This window comes from Lutjanus erythropterus, chromosome 10 (assembly GCF_056507025.1).
Source record: "Lutjanus erythropterus isolate fLutEry1 chromosome 10, fLutEry1.hap2, whole genome shotgun sequence".
Taxonomy (NCBI): domain Eukaryota; kingdom Metazoa; phylum Chordata; class Actinopteri; order Lutjaniformes; family Lutjanidae; genus Lutjanus; species Lutjanus erythropterus.
In genome coordinates, this window is record NC_139326.1 from 5,796,841 (window position 1) to 5,819,511 (window position 22,671).

General features: G+C 39.0%; 4 protein-coding genes across 4 annotated transcripts in view; 2 read left to right on the forward strand and 2 right to left on the reverse strand.

Annotated features, from left to right (window-relative positions):
- Positions 1 to 161: 161 nt before the first annotated feature.
- On the reverse strand, positions 162 to 3,001 carry LOC146319915 (dual specificity protein phosphatase 26-like). The gene is made up of 3 exons (XM_084728022.1): positions 2,280 to 3,001; positions 1,107 to 1,318; positions 162 to 1,015 (listed from the first exon to the last, which is right to left on the reverse strand). Exons 1-3 carry the CDS (start codon positions 2,549 to 2,551, stop codon positions 822 to 824), a joined length of 678 nt encoding a protein of 225 aa, XP_084584148.1. The 5' UTR covers positions 2,552 to 3,001; the 3' UTR covers positions 162 to 821.
- Positions 3,002 to 3,269: 268 nt separating this feature from the next.
- Positions 3,270 to 10,501, reverse strand: bag4 (BCL2 associated athanogene 4). The gene is made up of 5 exons (XM_084728020.1): positions 10,236 to 10,501; positions 8,114 to 8,233; positions 7,651 to 7,884; positions 6,713 to 6,982; positions 3,270 to 5,971 (listed from the first exon to the last, which is right to left on the reverse strand). Exons 1-5 carry the CDS (start codon positions 10,311 to 10,313, stop codon positions 5,483 to 5,485), a joined length of 1,191 nt encoding a protein of 396 aa, XP_084584146.1. The 5' UTR covers positions 10,314 to 10,501; the 3' UTR covers positions 3,270 to 5,482.
- A 1,210-nt stretch (positions 10,502 to 11,711) lies between these two features.
- On the forward strand, positions 11,712 to 15,420 carry lsm1 (LSM1, U6 small nuclear RNA associated). The gene is made up of 4 exons (XM_084729439.1): positions 11,712 to 11,885; positions 12,043 to 12,111; positions 12,281 to 12,396; positions 14,862 to 15,420. Exons 1-4 carry the CDS (start codon positions 11,840 to 11,842, stop codon positions 15,030 to 15,032), a joined length of 402 nt encoding a protein of 133 aa, XP_084585565.1. The 5' UTR covers positions 11,712 to 11,839; the 3' UTR covers positions 15,033 to 15,420.
- Positions 15,421 to 19,060: 3,640 nt separating this feature from the next.
- The window catches only part of grk5l (G protein-coupled receptor kinase 5 like), a 37,904-nt gene continuing 34,293 nt past the window's right edge, over positions 19,061 to 22,671 (forward strand). Inside the window, exon 1 of the mRNA XM_084728023.1 lies at positions 19,061 to 19,566. Coding sequence (XP_084584149.1) covers positions 19,515 to 19,566 — 52 coding nt within the window. The 5' untranslated portion in view covers positions 19,061 to 19,514. The remainder of the gene's footprint in view (positions 19,567 to 22,671) is intronic.

Sequence of the window (22,671 nt, forward strand, 5' to 3'; positions counted from 1 at the left end):
TTGATACTGAGATTATATCCTAAATAATTATTGTTACTCTCAAAATGTTTTTTAAATGCTACAATCTTCAAAATGTTTCCCTAGAAGACCAGGACTCATGACCTCAGTATTTCTCTGGACTCTGTATCACACTGCAACATACAGTAGAAACCCAACCACTGTTTCTGTGTGTAAGTAGCACTGATGTGTAAATTGTCTTCACCGAAAGCTGCATCAGATGCATATTTTAATGTAAAACTTCAATACATTAAACATGTACACATTTACATGATATATGTAGATTTTTTGCATTAAAGGGACAATTCAGTTATTTTGTAGTAGGGTTTAGGTATTTATCCATGGTAAGTGTGTTACCTACAGTAGATAAAATGTGTTTTTGCAACCCAAGAATCTATATAATTTTAGATGAATATTATATTTCAAATATTTTCACCACTTTATTTTACCTTCAGACACCAAAATCAATTGGCAAAAACAGTCATTTGACCTCAGAGAGCGTAGGATTTGCTGCCTACTGCTGCCTCGATCTGTTAGTTTGACCACCATTTACTGCAGGTAATACACTGAATATTACAGGGAACCTCATATAACCCCTCTTCAAAGAATCCAAACTATCCTTTTAAAGTTTATGACAGTTAAAACATGATCCATTGAAGGATCAGACGCTGCAAGTTCCTTTTCAAAACAGTATCAGTGGTGCCAAAAGTAAGAAACGTGCAACCATGAAATAAAATCAGAGTATCTCGTCTGTTCAACATGGCGTGTACGTGAGCTATCTTCCTGGTTCTGGATCCGTGAAACATGATATTGTCAGTCTGGGTTCAGTGTGGGCCAAAGAGCTGGCCGTCCAGTTTGATGAGCTGTCGGAGGAACCCTCGGTTGGGGATAACACCCCGGTTCTCTTTCACAGCACAAATAGCCTCCACGAGGGTCAGGTGCTGTTTCAGCATCAGGTAAGCCAGGACCAGGGTGGCAGAACGGCTCACTCCTACGTGACAGTGCACCAACACTTTGCCTGAAAGTTAAAGAAACGTTACATTAATGATGAAACACACACCAAATCAACTTAGACTGACAGTGTGTATTAGTTCTCATTGTCCTCACACCTCCTCTGCTGAGAGCCCCGTGGATGAAGTCTGCTGCTGCCTGGAAGCTGACGCTCATGTCAAACTGAACGGAGTCATGAGCCTCTATGCCCATGTAGGTGATCCTCATGCCCTCATAGATCTGCGGCTGTCCTCTGCGTTTACTGTGAGCTGCATTCAGGACGTGAGTGACTCCATGCAGGGACAGATCTGCCCGGTTCTCTGCACTCTCTCTGAAAAAAAAAATGCAACAACTCTGTGCTTTCTGATGCATTTGCATGCAACGTATTTCACAGTGATGGATTGATATTTGAAGTACAATTTCAGGCACGCGAGTCAGAGCGTATCGAGAAACTTGACACACGCTTTCATGCCCTCCCTCAGTGGAAACTCACATTGCTGAGCTGTAGTTTACGCAACGTGGAACGCAGCTTGTTGGATCTTAAGTTACTGATTCAGCATTTAAATCTGATTTATGATCCGTTCCTCTTTCACACATGTGGACTCAAGCCAAGTGCAGAATTGGGTAATATTTGTAAAAGGGGCCCAGTCCACTCTGTCTGTCACAACACAAGAGAGCAGCAAACACAGCAAAAAGTTACAAGGCCTCATATTTGTCAGCCAGTTAGTCTGCCTATTATTTCCACAATTAATCAATTAGTCATTTAAATTATAAAAGGCCAAGAAATTGTGGGGAAAAAGCTACTTACTGCTACAATTAATTGCTAAATCAATTGGTCCTCAAGTATTTAATTAATCTCCAACTATTTTTATTATCGATTTATCAGTTTTAGGAATTTTTTAAGAAAAAAAAAAAAAATATTTGATTCCAGCTGAAATGTGAATTATTTACTGGTTTCTTTACTCCTCTGTAACAGTAAACTGAATATCCTTTGGTTGGGGACAAGAAAAGACATCTGAGAATGTCATCTTCTGACATTTTATAGACAAAACAACTAATTGACAGATTAAAATAATCATTAGTTGCACCCCTACAGAGTTCCCTAATCATAAACAACAAAGAAAAGCAGCAAATTGTTATATATAAGAGCCTGGAACAAGCAAAGTTTTGACATTTTTGCTTTAAAAATGGTTGAAACAATTAAAAAAATAGTTGACAAATCGACTAATCTTTGCAGCTCTACAGCCAGGCTGTTCTTTTTTTTAACTATAAGAAGGAAATGAGTTACTTACTGGTCACCGATGTAAAGCCTTGGCCACACTTCATCTGCATGGCTGATGATGGCTTTGCCAGTAAACAGGAGCCTTTCCAACTCAAACACTGCTAAACCAGGTGAGCTCAGGTCAATCTCCACTTTCCGAGGAGGAGGTTTATCGTTCCAGGATGCAGGAAGTTTCAACGTGTAGGACATTTTCTGTGCGGGGTTCAGGCCGACTGCAGAGGTGACACAGCAGCTTTCCTTTAACTTGTGAGGCAACTTAAGACAATTAAAAGTAGACTGCATAAAAAGTCAAGGACAAAAAAGGTAGCTGCTGTTTGTAGACACTTAATTCACAAAAAAATTGTCTTCTAGAAAAAAACAGCTGTGCAAAAACGGTTATTTCCTAGCAGGCTGTGTGCAGAATGAATGCCAACAGTCTCAGGCTTCTTCACCTCATATTTACTCTCGACAGGGTGTCATAAGTCCTGTCAGGCCATTTGACCCTCAAATTAAATCTAGCCTGTGTGCCTCGAGCCGTCAGGGGCCTGTGTTATGCTTTTGCATCAAAATAGCCGTCTATTTAAAGATCTGAATGCTGGGTGGCAGATGTAGGGAGTGTGAGCCCATGCATCAGTTTCCACTGGACAGAAAAAAACCCAAGCAAGTTCTCATTATTCATTGTTTTGACAGAAGTTTCTACTTCTTTTAAAGAATGAAATATGCACATGTATCTGTAACCACAATCCACATAGAGCTAGATTCTTCAGCTTCATTTTTTTTCCCAGTTTAAAAGTTTTTTTAAGGGGAGTTTTTCCATACCAAATCAAAGGTCTAAGGACAGACGGTGTCATCCACAGTACAGATCATAAAGCTTCCTGATGCACTGATTTGATGCAATTTCTGATTTTGGGTGGTACAATTTAAATTTGACCTGACCTGACCTTAGATAAATATGTGTCAACTGCATCTATATAAAATATAAAACAGTGAGAGAAAACAATAAAATTCATGTGATCACAGGTTAAAAAATATACTGACATTTAATTATTTCTCTGCTATATTCTCACTTGTAATAATTCCAATATTTATCAGGCAAAGATTCCCATCTTGTGTTGGAAACATGCATTACATCTGAAACTGTACAGTTGTGCTCCATTAAAACAGAAACTTACCAGCACAGGGAAATGAACACATATGACAGATGTTTTTTTTTTTCATGCAAAGCTTGTGACCTTATTTTTATTTTTATTTTTTTTTTCCTAATCTTATAAAACCATCCCCTGAAATATGGCACTCTTTTTTTCCTAAATTAACAGATCAAGAGTGACTGAAAACAATAAGACTTCCTCTACACAAGAAAACAGATTGTGGTGCAAATCTGGACAAGATGTTAGTGCTAGAGAAAACAGAAACTAAGGAAACTAAAAAAGTCATTTTTTCAGTTTCCTTAACAGAAGCAAGGTCCAAATTCATTAAACAGAAGTGCTGTGACCAACATTGTCTTACACAAAGCAGTGCTGTAAATCTTAAAGGGATAATTCAGATTATCTGAAGTGGGGTTGTGTGAGGTACTTGTCTGTAGTCGGTGTATTACCTACAGTAGATGGTGGTCAGCACACCCCCAGTTTGGAGATGCAGCAGGAGTACCCGTGTTTGAAGCTAAGCGATGTACTGTTGTGAACAGAAGGTGCCAGCAAAACATATTTTTTCCACTTATAAAAAAATATGTATAGCATTGCACCTAATTCTGCAAAAACTTTACCTTGCCGTAAGAAGCCTTTTCCAAAAGGAAAATGCAGTTACACTGTATAAGACAAATGCTGCTCTCTCCACAGCAACCAGACGCCTATGACAAAAACAGTGATTTTACCTCCTTGAATATAGGAGTTGTTGGTCTACCACTGCTTCGATCAATTAGTTTGTTTGCATTATTGTGTGACTGCAGTGAATCCAAGCGAACTTTTTACAACACAGAAATCACAGAACCACACAAACAAACTAACAGATTGAGGCAGTGGCAGACCAACAACTCCTGTGTTCTCAGAGGTAAAATTACTGTTTTTTTTTTCAAAAGAGTTTGGTGGAGGGAAGACAGCGATTTAATAAGCAATTTAACTTCAGTTTGCCACTGAAACAGCCACCTACTGTAGGTAATATACTGATTATTGCTAATTACCTCATAAAACCCATTTCAAAACCTCCAAATTATCCTTTTAAAGCACATCCTTCCTTTTATCCAGTACAGCAGCTGACTGAACATGTCCGTCAGAAAATACAATTCACTTCCTTTGTCCTATATAATATATTCTTAAGTGTTCAAAGAGGGATAGAAAGAACATAATTAAACAGCTTTTCAAGTCATTCTTAAACTGGTCCTTATGTATCTGTAATAACAGGAGTTCCTACAGTGATATAGCATTCATACAGTATGTAGGTCTGATTCTAGGTCTGCACTTAGGAAGCAATTTCATCCAAAAGATGGAATAAATGGGACAGCAATCTTTAGGGGTTTTTCACTAATCTGCTACGTTCTAGGCCCAATTTCTCAGCTCAGAGATGTCGTGACTACATCTCTGATGTTACAGTGCATGCAGGACTGGGAGCACAATTGATAAAAAGGAAAAGCACTGCGCCTATTCCTGCAGACACACGGATGGAGATGGGCAACTAAGTGTGTGGCCTCTTTCGGGGGATATTATGATCATGCACATGGACTGTGAGGTGTTATTAGTAGACGGCTAACGAAGAAGTGCACGTTGTTAAGATGAAGGATCAGACTAAAACCGATCCACGATCCTGAGGGACAGCATGACGATAATCTGTATCACAGGTTGGAGACCACTGACAGTTGTAATGTGGCACTAAAGAAATTCATCTTCCAGACTCTGGCCTGCATTATGCTGGCAAAGGCGTGACAGAAAAGAGAAGCTGAGCCAGAGTACTGGGTTGTGTCGTCAGCACAGTCACTCACTGAGGCTGAGAGTCACTTATGATATGTACAACCATCAGTCTGCAAGTCTACATCACTTATACCAGCATAATTAGGCTTTAAAGGTTGGTTCCATGTACCAGTGGTTGCTCTGTCTTGTTTTTGGGTCCATGCCACTTACATCAGGCATTTTACATCTTAGTGTTGGAAAAAAAACAAGACTAGACCCTCATTGTGTCCATGGAAGATCTGGAAGAAGAAAACAACGAGACTTAGTGACCCACAAACCGACAAATAAGTCAGTTTCAGAAGGCTTTCTTCTCCAGCTGGTCCAGAATGGCCTGGATCTTCTGTACTGCCTCCTTCCGGGCTTGCCGGACGTTGTCCTGTCCCTGAGTCTCCACAGAGTCCAGCACCAGCAGCTCTTTGGTCAGCAGTTCCTCCAGACAACGATAACTCTTGTCCGTCTTTTTGCCAACAAACTCATCAACGTCTTCCTGAAGCAGCAGCACTCTGGACATGACCTGTTGGACCCGAGCGAGGCTGGGATTATTGCTCAGTGGCTGAGGTGCTGCCTGGCCCGGAGCTGGCCCTGGAGCTGGGGCCTGAGCCGGGGCTGAGGGCGGGACCGTGGGTGGGGGCTCAGCCTGCGAAGGATTAGGCTCACCTCTCCCAGTTTTGTTGTACATTTGGGGAGGTGAACTTATTTCAGCAGGCTTTCCATTGGGGGGATTCTGGGGTGGGGCTGGCCTGGGTTTAGGTCCCACTTGTGGGGCACGTTGGTGCTGTTGGTCCTACAGGAACACAAAACAAGTAAATGAATTCAATATTTGGTCTGCTGTAGACATTTTTGCACGTGCAATCACTAAATATTGCTCCTTTAAGATTTTACAAAGAGAAACCGTATACATCGTACAATTTCCCCCCTTTTTCATCCCCATGCACTCCCACAGCGTGCGCTTTGTGTTGATGGCTCCCAACCCAAAGTGTCAGTATGTTACCACCTGGGGATGAAACTCAACAATTAACTATCTTACCAACCTGGGCTAAAGTCTCCTGCCATGATCTAGACTTTCTAAACCTGAAAACTGAGCCAAGAAGCAGTGTGAAAGTCTAGTTTTCTCTCTTTTGCAACTTTTGCCTGATGACGCCAGAAATAAACTGCCTATCCCAGCTTTAATTGTCCAGAAATCACCAAATGATGATTAAATTTTTGAGGAGTTCTAAGACAACCCTCCGTAAACCCTTTTAGGGCCGTGCCAGCAATGCCTACATGTACCAGGATGCATTGCACACAAGTGTCTGATGCCCATGTTGCCCTGTATCACCACCCTAACCTATAGCTATTAGCCCACTTTGTTGACCAAATTAAGCAAAAATACACATCATGCATGTCATTTTCTTTTGTTTTAAAGTGCATTACCTCTACGAATATAATATTTTGTGGAGGGGTTTGTCTTATATCAGCCTCACTCACCATTTCTTTCCCTTAATTAACAACACAAAAGAATCTTAAAACATCTACAGATTCATACCTTCGGTTGGTACGGTGGTGGAGCTCCAGTTCCAGTCCCTGGCCACGCTGGAGGGTGCGCTGGACGGACAGGATTTCCGTAGTGGTTTTGCGGAGGCTGCTGGCCCGGCTGCCACTGCTGCTGTGAGGGAGCGTACGCACCAGAGTGTGCCCATGCCTCAGCCTGGGGGCTCGGGTGGAGAGGCTGGCCAGTGGGGTACGGGGGGTTCGGAGGCATTGCATGACCACTTTCATTGTAGTGAGGGTACGGTCCAGCGGGATATCCAGGACCCTGAGAACACAGGCAGGAAAGACATATGTAGTTTTTTTTTTTAATTTTCTAGATGTGAAAGTAATTTTGGTTAAGAGAAAAATGCTAAAGGTTTCTGCCTCTTCAAAGGAAGTTTTAAAATATATACAGACACACACATTATATATATATATATATATATGTATATATTATATGTGTGTATATATATATATATATATATATATATATATATATATATATATATATATATATATATATATATATATATATATATACATCATAATACATTTTTGCATCACAAAATATGTATGTTCAAAGTATCTTTGTGTCTGAGGTGGAATTTTCTTGTCCCTGGGATAATGGGACTTGATTTAAGCTCTATCTGCAGCAAAACCAGACAGAGTTCAGTGACTTTTTCTGAACCAGCACTGTGCTCAGGTTGTTAATAAAAAAGGAAAAAATCATCATATTTTCTATACTTAGGACTTTTTTCTTTTGGCATGGTATCCAAAGAGGTATCGAGTATCATGTTTTGTACTAGTACTGTATCAAAGTTTAAAGTTCTGGCATCGGGACTGAGAGAAGTTCTGTTATGATTTGGCGTTGTATGAATAAAACTGACTTGACATAGTATTTCACAGTCAGAGAAAAATCAACTGCAAACTTTTATTATGTTATTATGAGCTCACCCCTTGACAGTGTGGGCCAGGATAGTGATGATGCTGGTGTTGAGAGTGCGGCTGCCCAGATGGCGGCCCACTGCTCTGCTCGGCTGGACAGCCCTGGCTGGGATAAGGACCTGGAGCCGGTCTCTGAGGGTCGGCACAGTAGAAAGGATTGGACGGGTGGAAACCACTTGTTGAATACTGATTCTGCGCTGGGCTGTAGACACCGTGGCCATTTGGATAACCTCCAGGCATTACCTATGTACAAAGCACCAAGAGAAAGGGTTAATTATGAGAAATGCTGTTACTGACTGCGTGTGAATATCTAGATCACAGTGACAACTGTTTCAACACTGTGGCTGACTGAGAAAATGTGAGGTAAAGGTGAAAGCACTTAAGAGACTTAAGATAACGAGTAGATTTACTCCTCATGTATAGCCTTGGATTTAGAGGTCCAGGTTATGTTGCATCATGAGCTGTACTATACCTGTGGATTGTACTGTGGCTGAACATCTGATCCCGAGGGATAGGTATTTGCATAGTGTCCTGTGGAATGAGACTGGGGATACCAGTAGTGTGAAGGGTAGCCCGGGTACTGAGGAGCATCCTGTGAACACAGAACATCACACAGGAGAGTTATTTAAAGAAGAAATCTCTGTCTTTAAGTACCAGGAGTGGTACTATTTATAATCTGAGCTGCCCCTGGTACGAGATAACACAGGAAACCATATGTTTTCAACTTCATTGCCTGTCCAGAGGTGAAATGAATGAAAGTATATTTACCCAAGTATTGTACTTAAGTACAAATTTGAGATGCCTATACTTTACTTGAGTATTTACATTTTATACAGTGTATACTTCTACTCCACTGCATCTCAGAGGCAATGATTGTACTTTTTACTCCACAACATTTCGGCTTTAGTGACTATTTACTAGTAACTTTTCAGATTACAAAACAATATATATCCAAACGTGGTGATTCCGAACATTTTCCAGTGAACTGAAGGATTAAATGTTCCTTTAAGGGTTCTGGAAATTCTTCAACTTCTTAAGCCAACTAAACTCAAAAACATGTTGGATCAGCTGGAAAATGAATCACCACTTGATGATGATTAATTTTTCACTATACATTTTATAGACGTTGCTGCCCTAGATTAAACATGACAGTTAACTTTAGTCTCTTTTTGTTGTTTCATTATCTCTCATAAAGAAAACAATTTGTACAGAGGCAAATAAAAATGTTTTAAACAAACATTAACATTGAACAGGGGCTGTAGAATTAATTGCAATAAAATCACAACATGGCCAAGTGCAATATCCAAATCGCAGAATCAAAACCAAACTGCAATTTTTTGAAAAAGGAAAAATGTATGAAAAAACAGCATTATGATGAAGTACTGTAATGCTGCATCGATGACCTGGCCTAAGAATTTCGTTTGTTTGGTTCAGACTTCAATAAATATCACATCATCACAATTTTAACAGTTTTTTTTTCTTTCAGTGAACATGAAAATTATAACGCAAAAGTGATCATTTCCACAATTGTGTCACAATCACAATTGTAATATGACTTTTACCAAATCATGCAGCCTTGTGTTGAACCCTGTGTGTGCGTGTGTGTATATACATATATATGCATACATATATAAAATGTATCTATTAATTTATTGTTTGATCTATAAAACAGTGAAAAATATCAGAGATTCTCAAAGCCCAAGATGACATCCTCAAATGTATTGTTTTGTCAAGAACCCCAAGACACACAGAGAGGAGTAAGGAAACAACAAAGTATTCAGTCTCAATTTTTACATCAATCTTAAAAAAATAGCCGAAACGATTAATCAATTATCAGACTAGTTAGCGATAAATGTAATAGTTGACATCTAATCAATTAATCATTGTGGCTCTGACTGATCATATATGCTGATACTGATATAGATCGATGTAGCTGTGATGGGACATATATCTGTCAGGCTCTGACAAAAACATCATGCACAATAGCCAAACACTGATATGGACCATTTTACTGCACAATAAGTACTTTTACTTGCAAAGAGTACATGTTGGTGATAATACTAACATACTTTTATTAAAGTACGGTTTTTTAAAGCAGGAGTTTTACTTGTAGTGGAGTACTGTCACAGTGGGGTATTAGTGCTTTTTACTGAGAGATCTGAATTCTTCATCCATCACTGCGCCTCTTTTCCAGACAGTACAGTCACTGAGTAAACAATAGCATTGACTCATTACAGCTTGCTCATCCAGTCTGGACCAAAGCTGAAAAAATGCTTTCTAGCGAACTGAAAACAGTCCAGGGTGTGTACTTAAGGAAAGATACTTTGTTTTCAAAATATCTACAGCGCTATGGTACTATTAAGAGTGTTGTTACATGAAGATAAAGGTCACAAACTCGTGCCACAGCTGAACTAGCAGTGTAGCGGTAACTATTACATAATAGCAGCTAGCTTCGTTAGCTGTCCAGCTAACATGGACAGAGCTCTAATGTTACGCAAGCTAGCTGGATAACAGTGTGTTTTTAATAGATTAAACAGAGTCAAAGACCGCAGACAAACCCCGGGGAAGTGTCCAAACTATATCCACTCACTCACCATGGTGTTATTCCAGCTGCCGTTATGATTTTCCGAGTTGCAGGTCGAGGGCCAGCCAGATTTCAGATTTGACTGCATTTAAAGATGATGATGATGGTGCATCAGCTAAGCGCGTGCAACGGCAGCCGTCCTGTCAGCCGCCATCGCTAAAAAAACAAACCTTTTAGGAGCCTAACGTGACTTATCTGAGCCGCCAGCTGGTCCAGACTGTTAACAACAGTGCTGCCGTTTTTCTACTCAAGTGGAGATCGCTTGATTGGAATCAGGAAATGATTGAATGACACCGAGCTCGGGAGATCCTGTACTGTCTCTTTAAGGAAGAGCTGGAATAAAATGGAAGAGCTCTCACTCCGTTGCTTTTTTTTTTCCTGGCACGCCATGACGGAGCGCAAGGAGCTGTTTTCATTAAGCACACTGCATACAGATGTGAGATCGTACGGTCTACTAAGATCTGCTGCTTTATGGAGGGTTTTACAGGCCGAAATTTAATATTAATGATTAGTAATTCAGTGCTTGAATAATTATAATTATTTAAGATAAAATAAAAAAGTAATTTAATTGCCACATCAACAAATAAACCACTAATTAAATGATACATTAAACATATAAATGTTAAATTGTTGTGTGCTTATTCGTTTATTTTTAATTCATTTATAGGAATATTTGTATATTTACGCAATTATTTATTCATTTGTATGTTGATTTATTTATTCACCTATTATTTATTCACACATTTATTTATCTATTTATTGATGATTATTTATTTATATATATATATACTTTTGTTTATCCTGTAATTTGTTGCAGAGAAATTAATAAGTGTGTTAACTTCATCCATTAAAAGTCAGGGTGCAGGTTAAAGCCTCTGATTTGTTTAGCTATAGCCAACATCTCAACATATCTACTCTTGTAGCAAGCAAGATTTCAATAAAATCTAATATAATATATTTCATATATTATTTAAGTTCCGATTTATCCATTTCTAGAGTCAGTTATCCATCACATTACATACTTATTTTTCTATTAATTAAGCATATAATTTTACATTTATTGAGAATTAATTATGGAATTATTCATTTTATCCATTCATTGAAACATTTAATTTTATAATAATTTATGTGTTTATATATTTAGTTTCGGCCCAAAAGACCCCCTAAATTGCTTGGGTGTGTTTAGGATGAAAAATAGAATTTTAATTTCGATTAAAAAAAAAGTATCGAGTTGTTCCCAATCTGTCACTGTCGCTTATACATAGACGATCTTTGGTGTCGCATGTACGTCGGCAGGCGCTATCAGCCAATAGGAAAAACGTCATAAAATCTAATATTTTTTAGTACTAATTAATATTTTAATATTCAAAAACTGACTGCTTGTGCTGTTACATTCATTTAAAGAGGTATTTTTAAAGCATCTAAAAAAAAATAATGAGAAGAAATTTAATTTGGTATCAGAACCCAAAGAGTTAAACGTCTACAGGAAGTTTATCCCGGGTGTATAAAGACGCTTCCTGTGCTGCTCTGACTTACAAGAAACATATTTTGAAACATTCATGGCTTGATGTTACATAAAGATACACGAAGCAAACAAACAAACAGCAGCCGAAGATGAACTACGTACCAGGGACGGCGAGTCTCATAGACGATATCGACAGTAAGTTAAAGAGGAGGATCCGCTCCTCGTAGACACACAGAGATGGTTTGGTAGAAAAATGGTTCAAGATGTGGCATCGTGCGTCTGACACAAACTGGTTCACTTGTACCCGTATAATGTTGCAATGAAACATGATTGTGTTGGTTTTGTCCCGCAGAGAAACACCTGGTGCTGCTCCGAGATGGGAGAACACTGATCGGTTACCTCAGAAGCATTGATCAGTTCGGTATAACTCTTTTAATTACCTCCCACTCGTATTTACTTAACACACAAACCAAAGCACATCAGCTAATTCCAATTCAGATGCTCATACGAATCCCACCATCTTATTTTTATTTCAGTATTTTTGTTATTCTTTATAAGTTCTCTAACCTGTCCGTTTTGTCTCTCCTCAGCCAATTTAGTTTTCCATCAGACAGTTGAGCGCATCCACGTGGGGAAGAAATTTGGTGACATCCCCAGAGGAATATTCATAGTGAGAGGAGAAAATGTGGTGCTGCTTGGAGAGATAGTAAGTAGGAATGTCCTCATTTTATTTGTGTGTGTTGGAATGATAAAATCGTGGCATTCATGTCTGCTGCTCTCTTATAGATCAGTTTTCTTTTGTTTGTTGGCAAATGAGGCTCTGTAAAATAAATGTTTTGTAAACAAGGATACAGACTAATACTGAGGGCACTGAAGATGGGATGGTGAGATGAATTTTGTGCCGCCTCCTATGGTCAGAGTTTATGACTAGAATCACTGAGGAACTCACACAAGATATAAACTTAGAAATTGATAATAACAACAACAATAATACATCTTTATTTACATAGAAGGTATCAAAACAAAGTTACAAAGTGATCCACATAGTGAGCCAAGAAACATAAAACGATATATAAACTGGAACCCGTCTGATATATTGATTGACAGATATTATCATATCTTTGTTAAAATTGGTAACTGCTTTTGAGGGGTCATTGCAAAAAATGTGTTTATGTTTGTATTTTATATTATGGCCAATTTAACGATGTTCATTAAAAAAATAAATATTTAAAGTATCAGCCCCCAAAACTCCAGTATCGTCAGGCCCTAAAAAAAAAATTAAGACATTGTGATAAAAATACTAAACAAACCACATAAAAATAAATAAAAAATGGCAAAACCCAGATCAGATGAAATCAAGGAATCTTCAGTCATTGTAAAAAAAAAAACCCTTAGCTACAGAAAATACAACTTACATACACTATAGTCTAGTAGTATAGTACAGCATAGCATTTTGACTATTTTGTTTGTAAAGAATCACGCAAAGACTCTGAATCACTCTGACTCCACTGACATTATCATTGATATAAATCTTTACTTTTTTAGAGATTAACTTAAGGATTTTGAGTTATAGGCTTTTGGCCATTCCATTGTGTGGTGCTGTTTGCACAAATTGTTTCAAGAAATGCAGTTACTCTTTTCCAAATATCAAGGATGATTTTGAGAAATGTAGCAAAGCAACTGAGAAAAAAAATGTAACACAGACAAGGCATTAATACACTGTTGTCACGCTCAGCTAAGAGGAGAGGTTTGCAGTAGCCTGATAACTACACTTAGTTGCCATTTCAGTTTCATTTCATCATTCATTTATTACTCATTAATCTATTTCTATTTTAATTCCTGATGTGGGTGCACACTGGCTAGGTTTGTGGTTAAGCAGGACTGGTGCCTTTTCAGACTGGTGCCTAGTGAGATACTGAATGATCAGATTTGACAAACAGCGGTCAAATCAGTCCATAACAACAGGAAAATATTAGCATCTTCAATTTGAAATTTGTTCCTGTGTCACGAGAGGTAAGAAGTTTGAGATGCTGCTGATGCCATTACAGTGTCAAACAACGAAAACTAAATACAGCTGATTAGCAGCAAACCAGTTAAAGCACAAAAAAAAAGCTCATTATTTGTACCACACACAGTCAAGTTCATTGGAACTGTGCATTAATCAGCGTTACAGTAATTTCACTACTTATGTAAGTAAATTAATAATGCAATTACTGCAACCTGTTCTATAATCTATCGTCATCTGACCTTACTGTGGCACGAGACAGGGCGATGGGAGCTTCAGTTACGGACAGTGAATGAATGAATCGATCGCTGAGCCCTCCAGCATCATAATTTAAAAGCCACGCAGGGTCAGGAGGGACGGGGTTCAAAAGTAAGAACCGGCAAAAGCCAAATGTGGGTAAATTTTCTATTTGCTGAGGAAAATCTTGTTGCTGAAAATGCAGTAGAGTTCATAAGTAAAAAGTTAACTGATTTAAAGGAAATCATGAAAAAGTTTTGCATGAATGAGGAGTCTCAGCCACAGTGTGAAAAATTCAGGATGTGTTTATTATGCTGGTTATTTTAAGGATAAAGCTTCTTCCACCCTGTTTATTGAAGGAAAACGGCTTTATATAATCACACTGTTTACTTCCCAGTGGAAGCATGTTTTAATTTTTAAATCTGCTATTTTTTTCGTCTTTATTGTTGCATGCAAGAGAAATACCACAATGATCTAATCGTTCATCGTAGTGTTTCCCTGTGGATTATTGCCATAAACCAATTTGATACACATCGCCCAACCCTAGAAGCAACACCTGGTTATCGTATCCAGCTTCCTGTGGGTCTTTCTCAAGTAAATCCTACTGTCTAACTCACAGGCAGTACAGTGTAGCTTGCAGGTAGATGCTAGTCATTGCTGCCCTCTGGTGTTGTGGAGTAATGACCCCTATTAGTGATAATAGGCACAATGATAAATATAAATCTTACAGTTGTTACTAAAGTAATAAAAGCAGACGTTTAAAAGCAATGCAAAATTTACCTTCCTAAGTAAATTATTACTTTTATAATGTGGTAATTAATCAAATAATTAAATTACTTTTTGAGAGAAGTAACTAGTAACTCTAATGCCTAACGCTGGTATTAATATATACACAATATTTCATGGGTTTGTTGTCTCTGTCTCTGCAGGACGTGGACAAACCCTGCGACACACTCCTGCAGCAGGTCTCCATCGAGGAGATCCTGGAGGAACAGCGGCTGCAGCAGCAGGCCAAACAGGAGACGGAGAAAGTCAAAATGCAGGTCCTGAAGGATCGAGGCCTTTCCATCCCAAAAGCCGATAACTTAGATGAATACTGACGCCGCCTTGATTCCAGGAGCCTCGTTCTCAGCTTGTATGGGACTGAGAAGTTTTTACGTTGAATTTTGAGTATGAGAGTGTTTTCTTTATGTGGGTAAAAGGCCGAATCATGCCAGACCTGTATACTGTAGTGTACTGTATGAATTTAATTTGAATTATTTGGAGAAAAAAACATGTGATAGCTGCTCAGTTTTACAGATCAAGACAGCAAAATGAAAAAACAACACTTATTTGTCTACGAATCATTCTGTTGGCAATTTTTGTTTATTTTACAACAGCAGCACTTTGTATTTTGTCACTGATCTGCTGAGTCTTTATTTTCAGATCAGTGGACCTGCGATGACAAACTACTTGCTATGTTCCATTAAAGAGTTTAGTTTTTCATTATGGATGGTGTGCTTGGAAAAAATTTGTCATCACGTTATCTGACCGCTCTGTTTTACTTGGTCTGCTCAGTGGATGGGTGATTGGAGGGGCCTACAGGGCACAGGCACAGGGGCCCAAGGTGTCAGGGGCCCTGGGCCAGAGCGTCTGTTTCACATGACTTATGACATTTGTTTACAAAAGTCATATGACCACATATGTTGTCATATGACTGCAAAGAAATACAAAAAGATCATATGGAGACACAAAATAACAACAGACAGACACAAAATGACTACAAAGACACACAAAAGTATCATAAGGAGACACAAAGCGACTACAGTAGGACACAAAAGTAGACACAAAACAAGACATAAAATTACCATAAAGACCCAAAACCACTACAAGAGGACACAAGAGTACCACTAAGAGAAACAAAGCAACTATGAGGAAACACAAAAGTGCTACAAAGCGATACAAAGGTCACAAACGATAAGGAAGGCGATAAGGAAACACAATTGAAGTACCACAATGAGACACAAAACCATCATCAGGAGACACAAAAGTACCACAGAGATGCAAACAAAAGGAGACACAAAAGTACCACAAAGTGATACAAACATTACAAAGAGACACCAGATGACTACGACAAGATGACAAGTACTACAAAGAGACAAAATGGCAAAAGGGGAACACAATTTTAATACCACAAGGAGACACGAAAGTACCACAAAGAGGCAAAACTACAGACACAAAAGTACCAAAGGGACACAAAAGTACTACAAGGAGATAAAAAAAAAAGTAACACAAAGAGAAACCGTGTCTGTGCTCCTGTTAAATAGGGGTTAGAGGCCTTTGACATGTCTGTGTCCAGGGGCCCTTGTCTCATAATCCGTCCATGACTCTGCTGCATTACTGACGCGTTATAAAGGCTGAAAGACTTGGGTAAATGTGGGACTATAACGCAGCCAGTGTCCCTCTGTGCCTCTGCTGGCGCCAGCGCCTTTGCATTCTGCAATATGACATTAAATATGAAATTTGTCATAAAATCTATGCAGGGAATAATAATTTATTCGTATAATTGAGTTTAGGCAGGCGACATATGAGAGCATCAGACTACTTCATGTCCGGAGAAATCGATCCTATCTGTCTTCATCAGTCAGCGAGCAGCTTGTTAATCGTTTGGACGGATACACTGAGTTAATATTCAACAGGAACCCGCCTCGCTGCGTCCTCCACACGGGCTGCAGCAGCGAGCAGGGCGGCGATGCTCCGTCAGATGGATGATGGATGTATGAACTCTTAAAAGACTTATCATGGAACCACGTGAAGGGTTCCTCCACTGAGATTCAATGTATGTTGGAGTGTTTCACTGTGAACACTGAACAGCGGCCTGCAAGTGGAAAAAAAAGTATCAAGATGTGTACATTTACAAAGCTTTGACTTCCAGGAGGACTTCAAAATAAAACTCCACAAACTTCATTATGGACCAGGTCATTCCCACCCCAGCAAACAAGTTCTAGTTTGGGGAACGTTGCCTGAAGGGTAGTGAGAGAAAAAAAATCCCCAAACAAACTGAACTTCAACCTTATTGAAAGGGTTAAAGATTCTCAAACAATGTTTCTTCAAACTTTTTTGCAGCTTATAAGGGGAAAATTTGTCTGGATCAATCAGTGTTGATGGTAAATGTAGTCAGTTGATGCAATAAGTTCTTCAGTTCTGTTGTATATAGCTCAAGGTGAGAAGAAGAAAATAATTTTGAGAAAACAGTCTTTGAGGATATAGATTTTTAGACAGGACAAAAAATAAGATGGCTGAATGGGAGGGAAATGCTAACCATATATCATGAAACTCCCCCCAGTTGATTATATTACGAGAATTATTTACATATTTCGAATACAAATATGAAATTAAGACATTATTTATTGCTAACTTTGGTGGAAATAGAAAAATAGATTAATTCTAGTAAAATAAACACCTTTCCACCTTTCAACTACTCTGAAAGAGGGCATGTCGTGGAGGTAAAATATAACAAATATATCCCAACTTTCCAGTGAGTTTTTTTTTTTCTTTTCCTAGCAGAAATTCTGACTTTTATCTCATAATTATAACTTTTTATTGGTGCAATAAATTCTTCACTGCTGCTATATTGACTGAGAAAGGTGAGTTCTCCTTGTGTCGAAGCTTGAATGAAGTTGAAAGTTCTTCATGTGAAACGAAGAACTGACCCGCTGAGCTGAGAAAATGTAACTGCAAATCAAATTTGTTTGTGATGTTTTTAATTGTGACTGAACAGTTGTTGGTTCAACTTAGTATCTTAAGCTCACTGAACATGTTTTCTCAAGTACTGAATTAAAATTAATTTTATTTGACTAGAAAATTCTATTACTGACACTTGTCTCTTTATATTCAGCCAACTTCAACTTTCATCTGCAAACCTCTGCAGTGTGAAGAGGCACCTAACAAGTATTGTGTCCTCACCTGTTAAATCCTTAGATCAGAGACTACTGCCTGATGAAATGAATCCTAACTCTCATTCGTACAAAGACAGCTGTGCAGGAATTTTACCACCAGATGGCGACTTTACCTTTTTTCCTCCCACTAGCTAATTTTACCTTCATTTGTATGGTTGCAATACAGACAAGATTAGAGGAAACAGAATGAGCATTTGCTTGGCTTTACAGCAAGAGGTTTCCATTTTCAGTGTTATAATGTGTGACAGGTCTCCGTCACAGGTGTTCTTTATTCTGTGCTCTGTGCTGGTTGGAATTTGTATGCAGGGAGTTTTCTGACGTCACGTCTTTAGGTTGAGATGTTCAGGGGAAAAGACACCCAGGCCTAACAAGTGCAAACACCTGTGTATCTGTGCAGAGCCATGGCTGCTTTACTGATAAGAAAAGTTGTGACAGCTTCTTGTTTCTTTTTGTTAACATTATGTAGAGTCAAAGGTTTTATACAGAGGGAATCTCTCTCTCTCTCTCTTTAAAATCAATCCATCAATAAGAGAAAACTGTGAAGAACCATTAAAAAAAATCTTTTTTTTAGGAATAAAATGTTGTATAAAGCAGGTTATGTATGATAAATGACCAAACCCCTCTATAAAAACCTTCAGGATGCAGACAGGAATAAAACAGTAAAGTTTGGTGTATCAAAGTGATTTCTTGCTCTGAGTGTGGAGGGAAAAAAACTTATCCTTTAAAGACATGTATTCTAAATTTCCATGCCTTTTTAGACAAAACAAAAAATAAGAGGACTGTATTTGTTTATAGACAAATAGACAACCTCTGGCAAAATAAACACCAAAATATAGGCACACCAGTACACACATATGTATGTATACCCATGGTAACTTTACTTAACTAACTTAATTTTCTCTTTTCTTGGCAAAATTAGGTTCCATAGAGAGAAGACATGGAAGGAAAAAAAACTCTCGACCAGTGCATGAAAAACAGTGCTTCTGTCTGAAGTGTCTTCTCAGTGAGAGAACACAGAAAAAAAACAACTTTAATATCCCTCCACTTCTGTTTCTGGTCATGCACAATTAGCTTTGGTATTCTGCTTTTATTTTGCTGACAGATTATGTGAACTTCTGGTGGAGTGGTTCCTGTCTCCGGCTTGACGCAGCTGTGACGGGGAGGCCCAGCCCATTTTGATTACGCACAGACAGGGGAGGGGGCCGCGCTGATGTCCTCTCCGCTGCGCTCAGCCAACCCCTGCTGTTGTAATGTAAAGCTGGTAGTATCCTGCCTGGTGTACCGCTGGAAAGAATCAACTGAAAGTACCCGGTTTGCACACATCGGCGCCTCCGACCAGAACATTTTCTGCATCGGAGAGATTCCGCAGCCAAATTACGCATGGAATGGTTTTGGGGGGATTGGAGTAGAAATGCAGCGCCACACTTCCAGCCCACAACAAGAACCATGCCCAGCTTACATTGCAAGCAAATCTATGACATCCTGTTTTATCAACTACGACTTTGATATGAGTGAAATTTGCTCGGATACCGACGAGGAGTGAAGAAGAAGAAGAAACACAGCAGCACACAAGCTGAAGGACGCTGTTTTCGCTGCAGACGCTCGTCTACTGAAAACCTCTGCATTTAGGATTTTCTTTTTTTGATGGAGCTGGAGAACATAGTAGCCAACACTGTACTGCTTAAAGCCAGAGAGGGTAAGTTGACACATAAAGGAGCTGTGAGTGCAAACAGTCAGCAGGCCAAGCTGTGGCACATTTTGCGCCCAATATGCAGAAAAGGTGGGAATAATCGTGCTGATGACGGCAGTAGGTAGCTGCCTGCGGACTGTACAGCAGGTAAACCCCACAGATGTAACAGAAAATCAGTCTTACGCAACATTATAGGGAACGTGAACACATCTTACTGAGAGTGATCCGTCTGGTGATCAATTTGAGCCCGAAATCAAACCGTTGGATCATTTTTTCCTCTCAAATTTTGACAGATCAGACGCGTTTTCCCACATATGTAAGGGGGAGGTAGGGAGGAGGGAGAGGAGGAGGAGGGGGGGGGGGGGTCTGCCTCTGCCTCCCACATCCGCTTTCGCTGTCTGTGCAAATGAATGCGCCCTTTCGTAACATTATACATGCTGAGGCACACACTGAAGCAGGGAATAACTCTTCTCACAGAGGGGATAAATGAGTGTAGGCTGGCTGGCATCTCAACGGTGATGTGATGACGTGCCTGCTGTTCAAATCTATGCGTGTATGGATGTATGGGGCCTGCACACACACACACACACACACACACACACACACACACACACACACACACACACACACACACAGACTGTGGTTATCAGTGTATGAACCGTCTAATGTCTGCAGCTCGACTGTGTAGTCTGAAACATGAAGGTGTTTAGTGTCATTAGTGGCTCTGTTTGAGGAAGACAGGGTCGTGCTGAGGGCAGGAGGAAGGCCTGCAGGTAAACATCATGAAGTCTGACGCCATGATTGCTTCCATTAAAGTCTTCTGGAGGTCCCTGAATGTGTAGTGGGAACAATATTGATACTTTTATTTAGGGTGATTTTGATAGCATCATGATATTTGGCTACCAATTCAATATGTACTGCGATTGTTAAAGGAACAGTTCAACCCAAAATCAAAAATACATATTTTCCCCCTGGCCTGTGGTGCTATTTATCCATCTAGATTACTTTAGTGTGAGTTGCAGAGTTTTAGAAATATCAGCCGTAGAGATGTCTGCCTTCTCTCCTATGTAATGAAGATAAATGGCACTCGGCTTGTGGTGCTCAAAGCACCAAATAAATACATTTGAAAAATTCAAAAGCAGTTTCTCTTTCCAGAAATCACGACCCGGTTCATCAAGATTATTGACAGACCTTGTTACGAGCAGCTTCATGTTAATAATATTTTCTTTTTTAGTAAAAAAGAAAGTAGCTTCGGCAGATTCTGCCACAGAAAGACAGTCGTTTCTACATGCAATTGTAACAACAAGGTCTGTGGATTATCTTTTGTAACCGCGTCATGATTTCTGGAAAGTCACACTGGTTATCGAGAGAGAGAAGGCAGACATCTCTACGGCTGATATCTCCAAAACTCTGCAGCTAACACCAAAAATAACCTAAACTGATAAATAGCACTACAGGCCAAGGGAAAAAATATTTACTTTCCATTTTGGGGTGAGGTGTGGCCTTACGATTTATTGTGATGTTTTATTTGTTTTTTTTTTAAACAGTAGACCGTGGGAAAAAGTTGAATCATACGCTCCTAGAGACTGTATAATATGAGTCATATTCATGAGAACGATGCTTATCACATGTCGGTCTGAGTTTGTCGCTACACTGAATATAAAAGTAGTAAATTAAATACTATTTGAATTAAATTTCTTCATCAAGCTAGTGTTATGAGAAAATAATAAACTCATTAAGGAGACCAAAATGAACAGAGCCTGCAGGAAACTGCACACAGCACAAGTGTGAGCATTTGAATGAATGTGAAATTGAATTTAACTTGCTGAGAATTTTGAGTTTGAGTTTTGACCCTTTGAGGTTGCTGTACCTCTTCAGTGTGTTGGAGTTGAGTAGCAGATTGAGCTAATACAGTATATACCGAAAGTAATCAAAACATTGATTCAGGAATCATTAAAAATTATATGATTATTTTCATTATCGTCTAATCTATTGATTATTTTCCCAATTAATGGATTAGTTTTTTGATCCATAAAATGTTTTTAAATGGTGAAAAATCGTCAATCAGTGTGTCCAACAGCCCAAGACGATGTCTTCAAATGTCTTGTTTTGTACACAGCCCAAAGAAATTCAGTTAACTGTCAGAGAGGAGTAAAGAAACCAGAAAATATTCACATTTGAGAAGCTGGAATCGGAGAGCTAATCGATTAATCAACTAATCATTGCAGCTTGTTTTATTGTTACTTTTTATGCAGAAATAAGTTGCATTGTTTCCCGAGTTGTTGCATTTAGCTGCATTTTCATTAAATAAAGTGAAGTGAAAATGAAGTGGGTTGTACTTATCTATAATCAGTGTATTACCTACAGTGGATAGCGGTCGGCACGCGCACAGTTTGGAGAAATGCACTGCTGTGAACAGGGTCAACAGCAAAAGTTATTTAGCTACCTAAAGAAAAGTGTTTATTATATTTATAATGTTTTTACCTCTTTACCACACTTTCAGGTAGCCTTCTCTGAAGGGAAAATTACTATTTTTGGCAGTGGAGTCTGGTTGGTTTGGAAAGAGTGATATTTGGCTTATATGATGACAGTTTCCCTTCAGAAAATTCTGTCTGACAGCAAAGTAAAATGGAAAAAATATTATAAATCTAGTGTACATTTGAATTGACATAGATTTGTTTTTACTACAGATCAGTACATCATATGAATCCACTTTAAAAAAAACCAACTATTCCTTTAATATGTGCCCCCACCTCAATGTTGAAACAAAACCAACGTCATTGACCATCATACTTCCTTGGAACTTTGTATGCGTGTCATACTTCTGTCTTTTCCATAATAAATGATGTCATCTCTTTCTAGCATTACTCCTAAATCCAATTAACTCGGTTTTGTGGCCTGTCAGACATGCACACACTTGCACAAGTGCAGACACAAGTTTATTTGCAGGCAGCACGTGGTTTCGTGTGGCAACAGTCCCTGTGGAGTTGACTGTAGCTCCTTCCATTTGTCTCACAATGATGACACACTTCAGAGGAAAAAGGGCAAGTCTTTGGAGAGGGCAGAGAGAGTTTCATGGGAATTAATGGCATAATAAAGTGAAACAGGAAG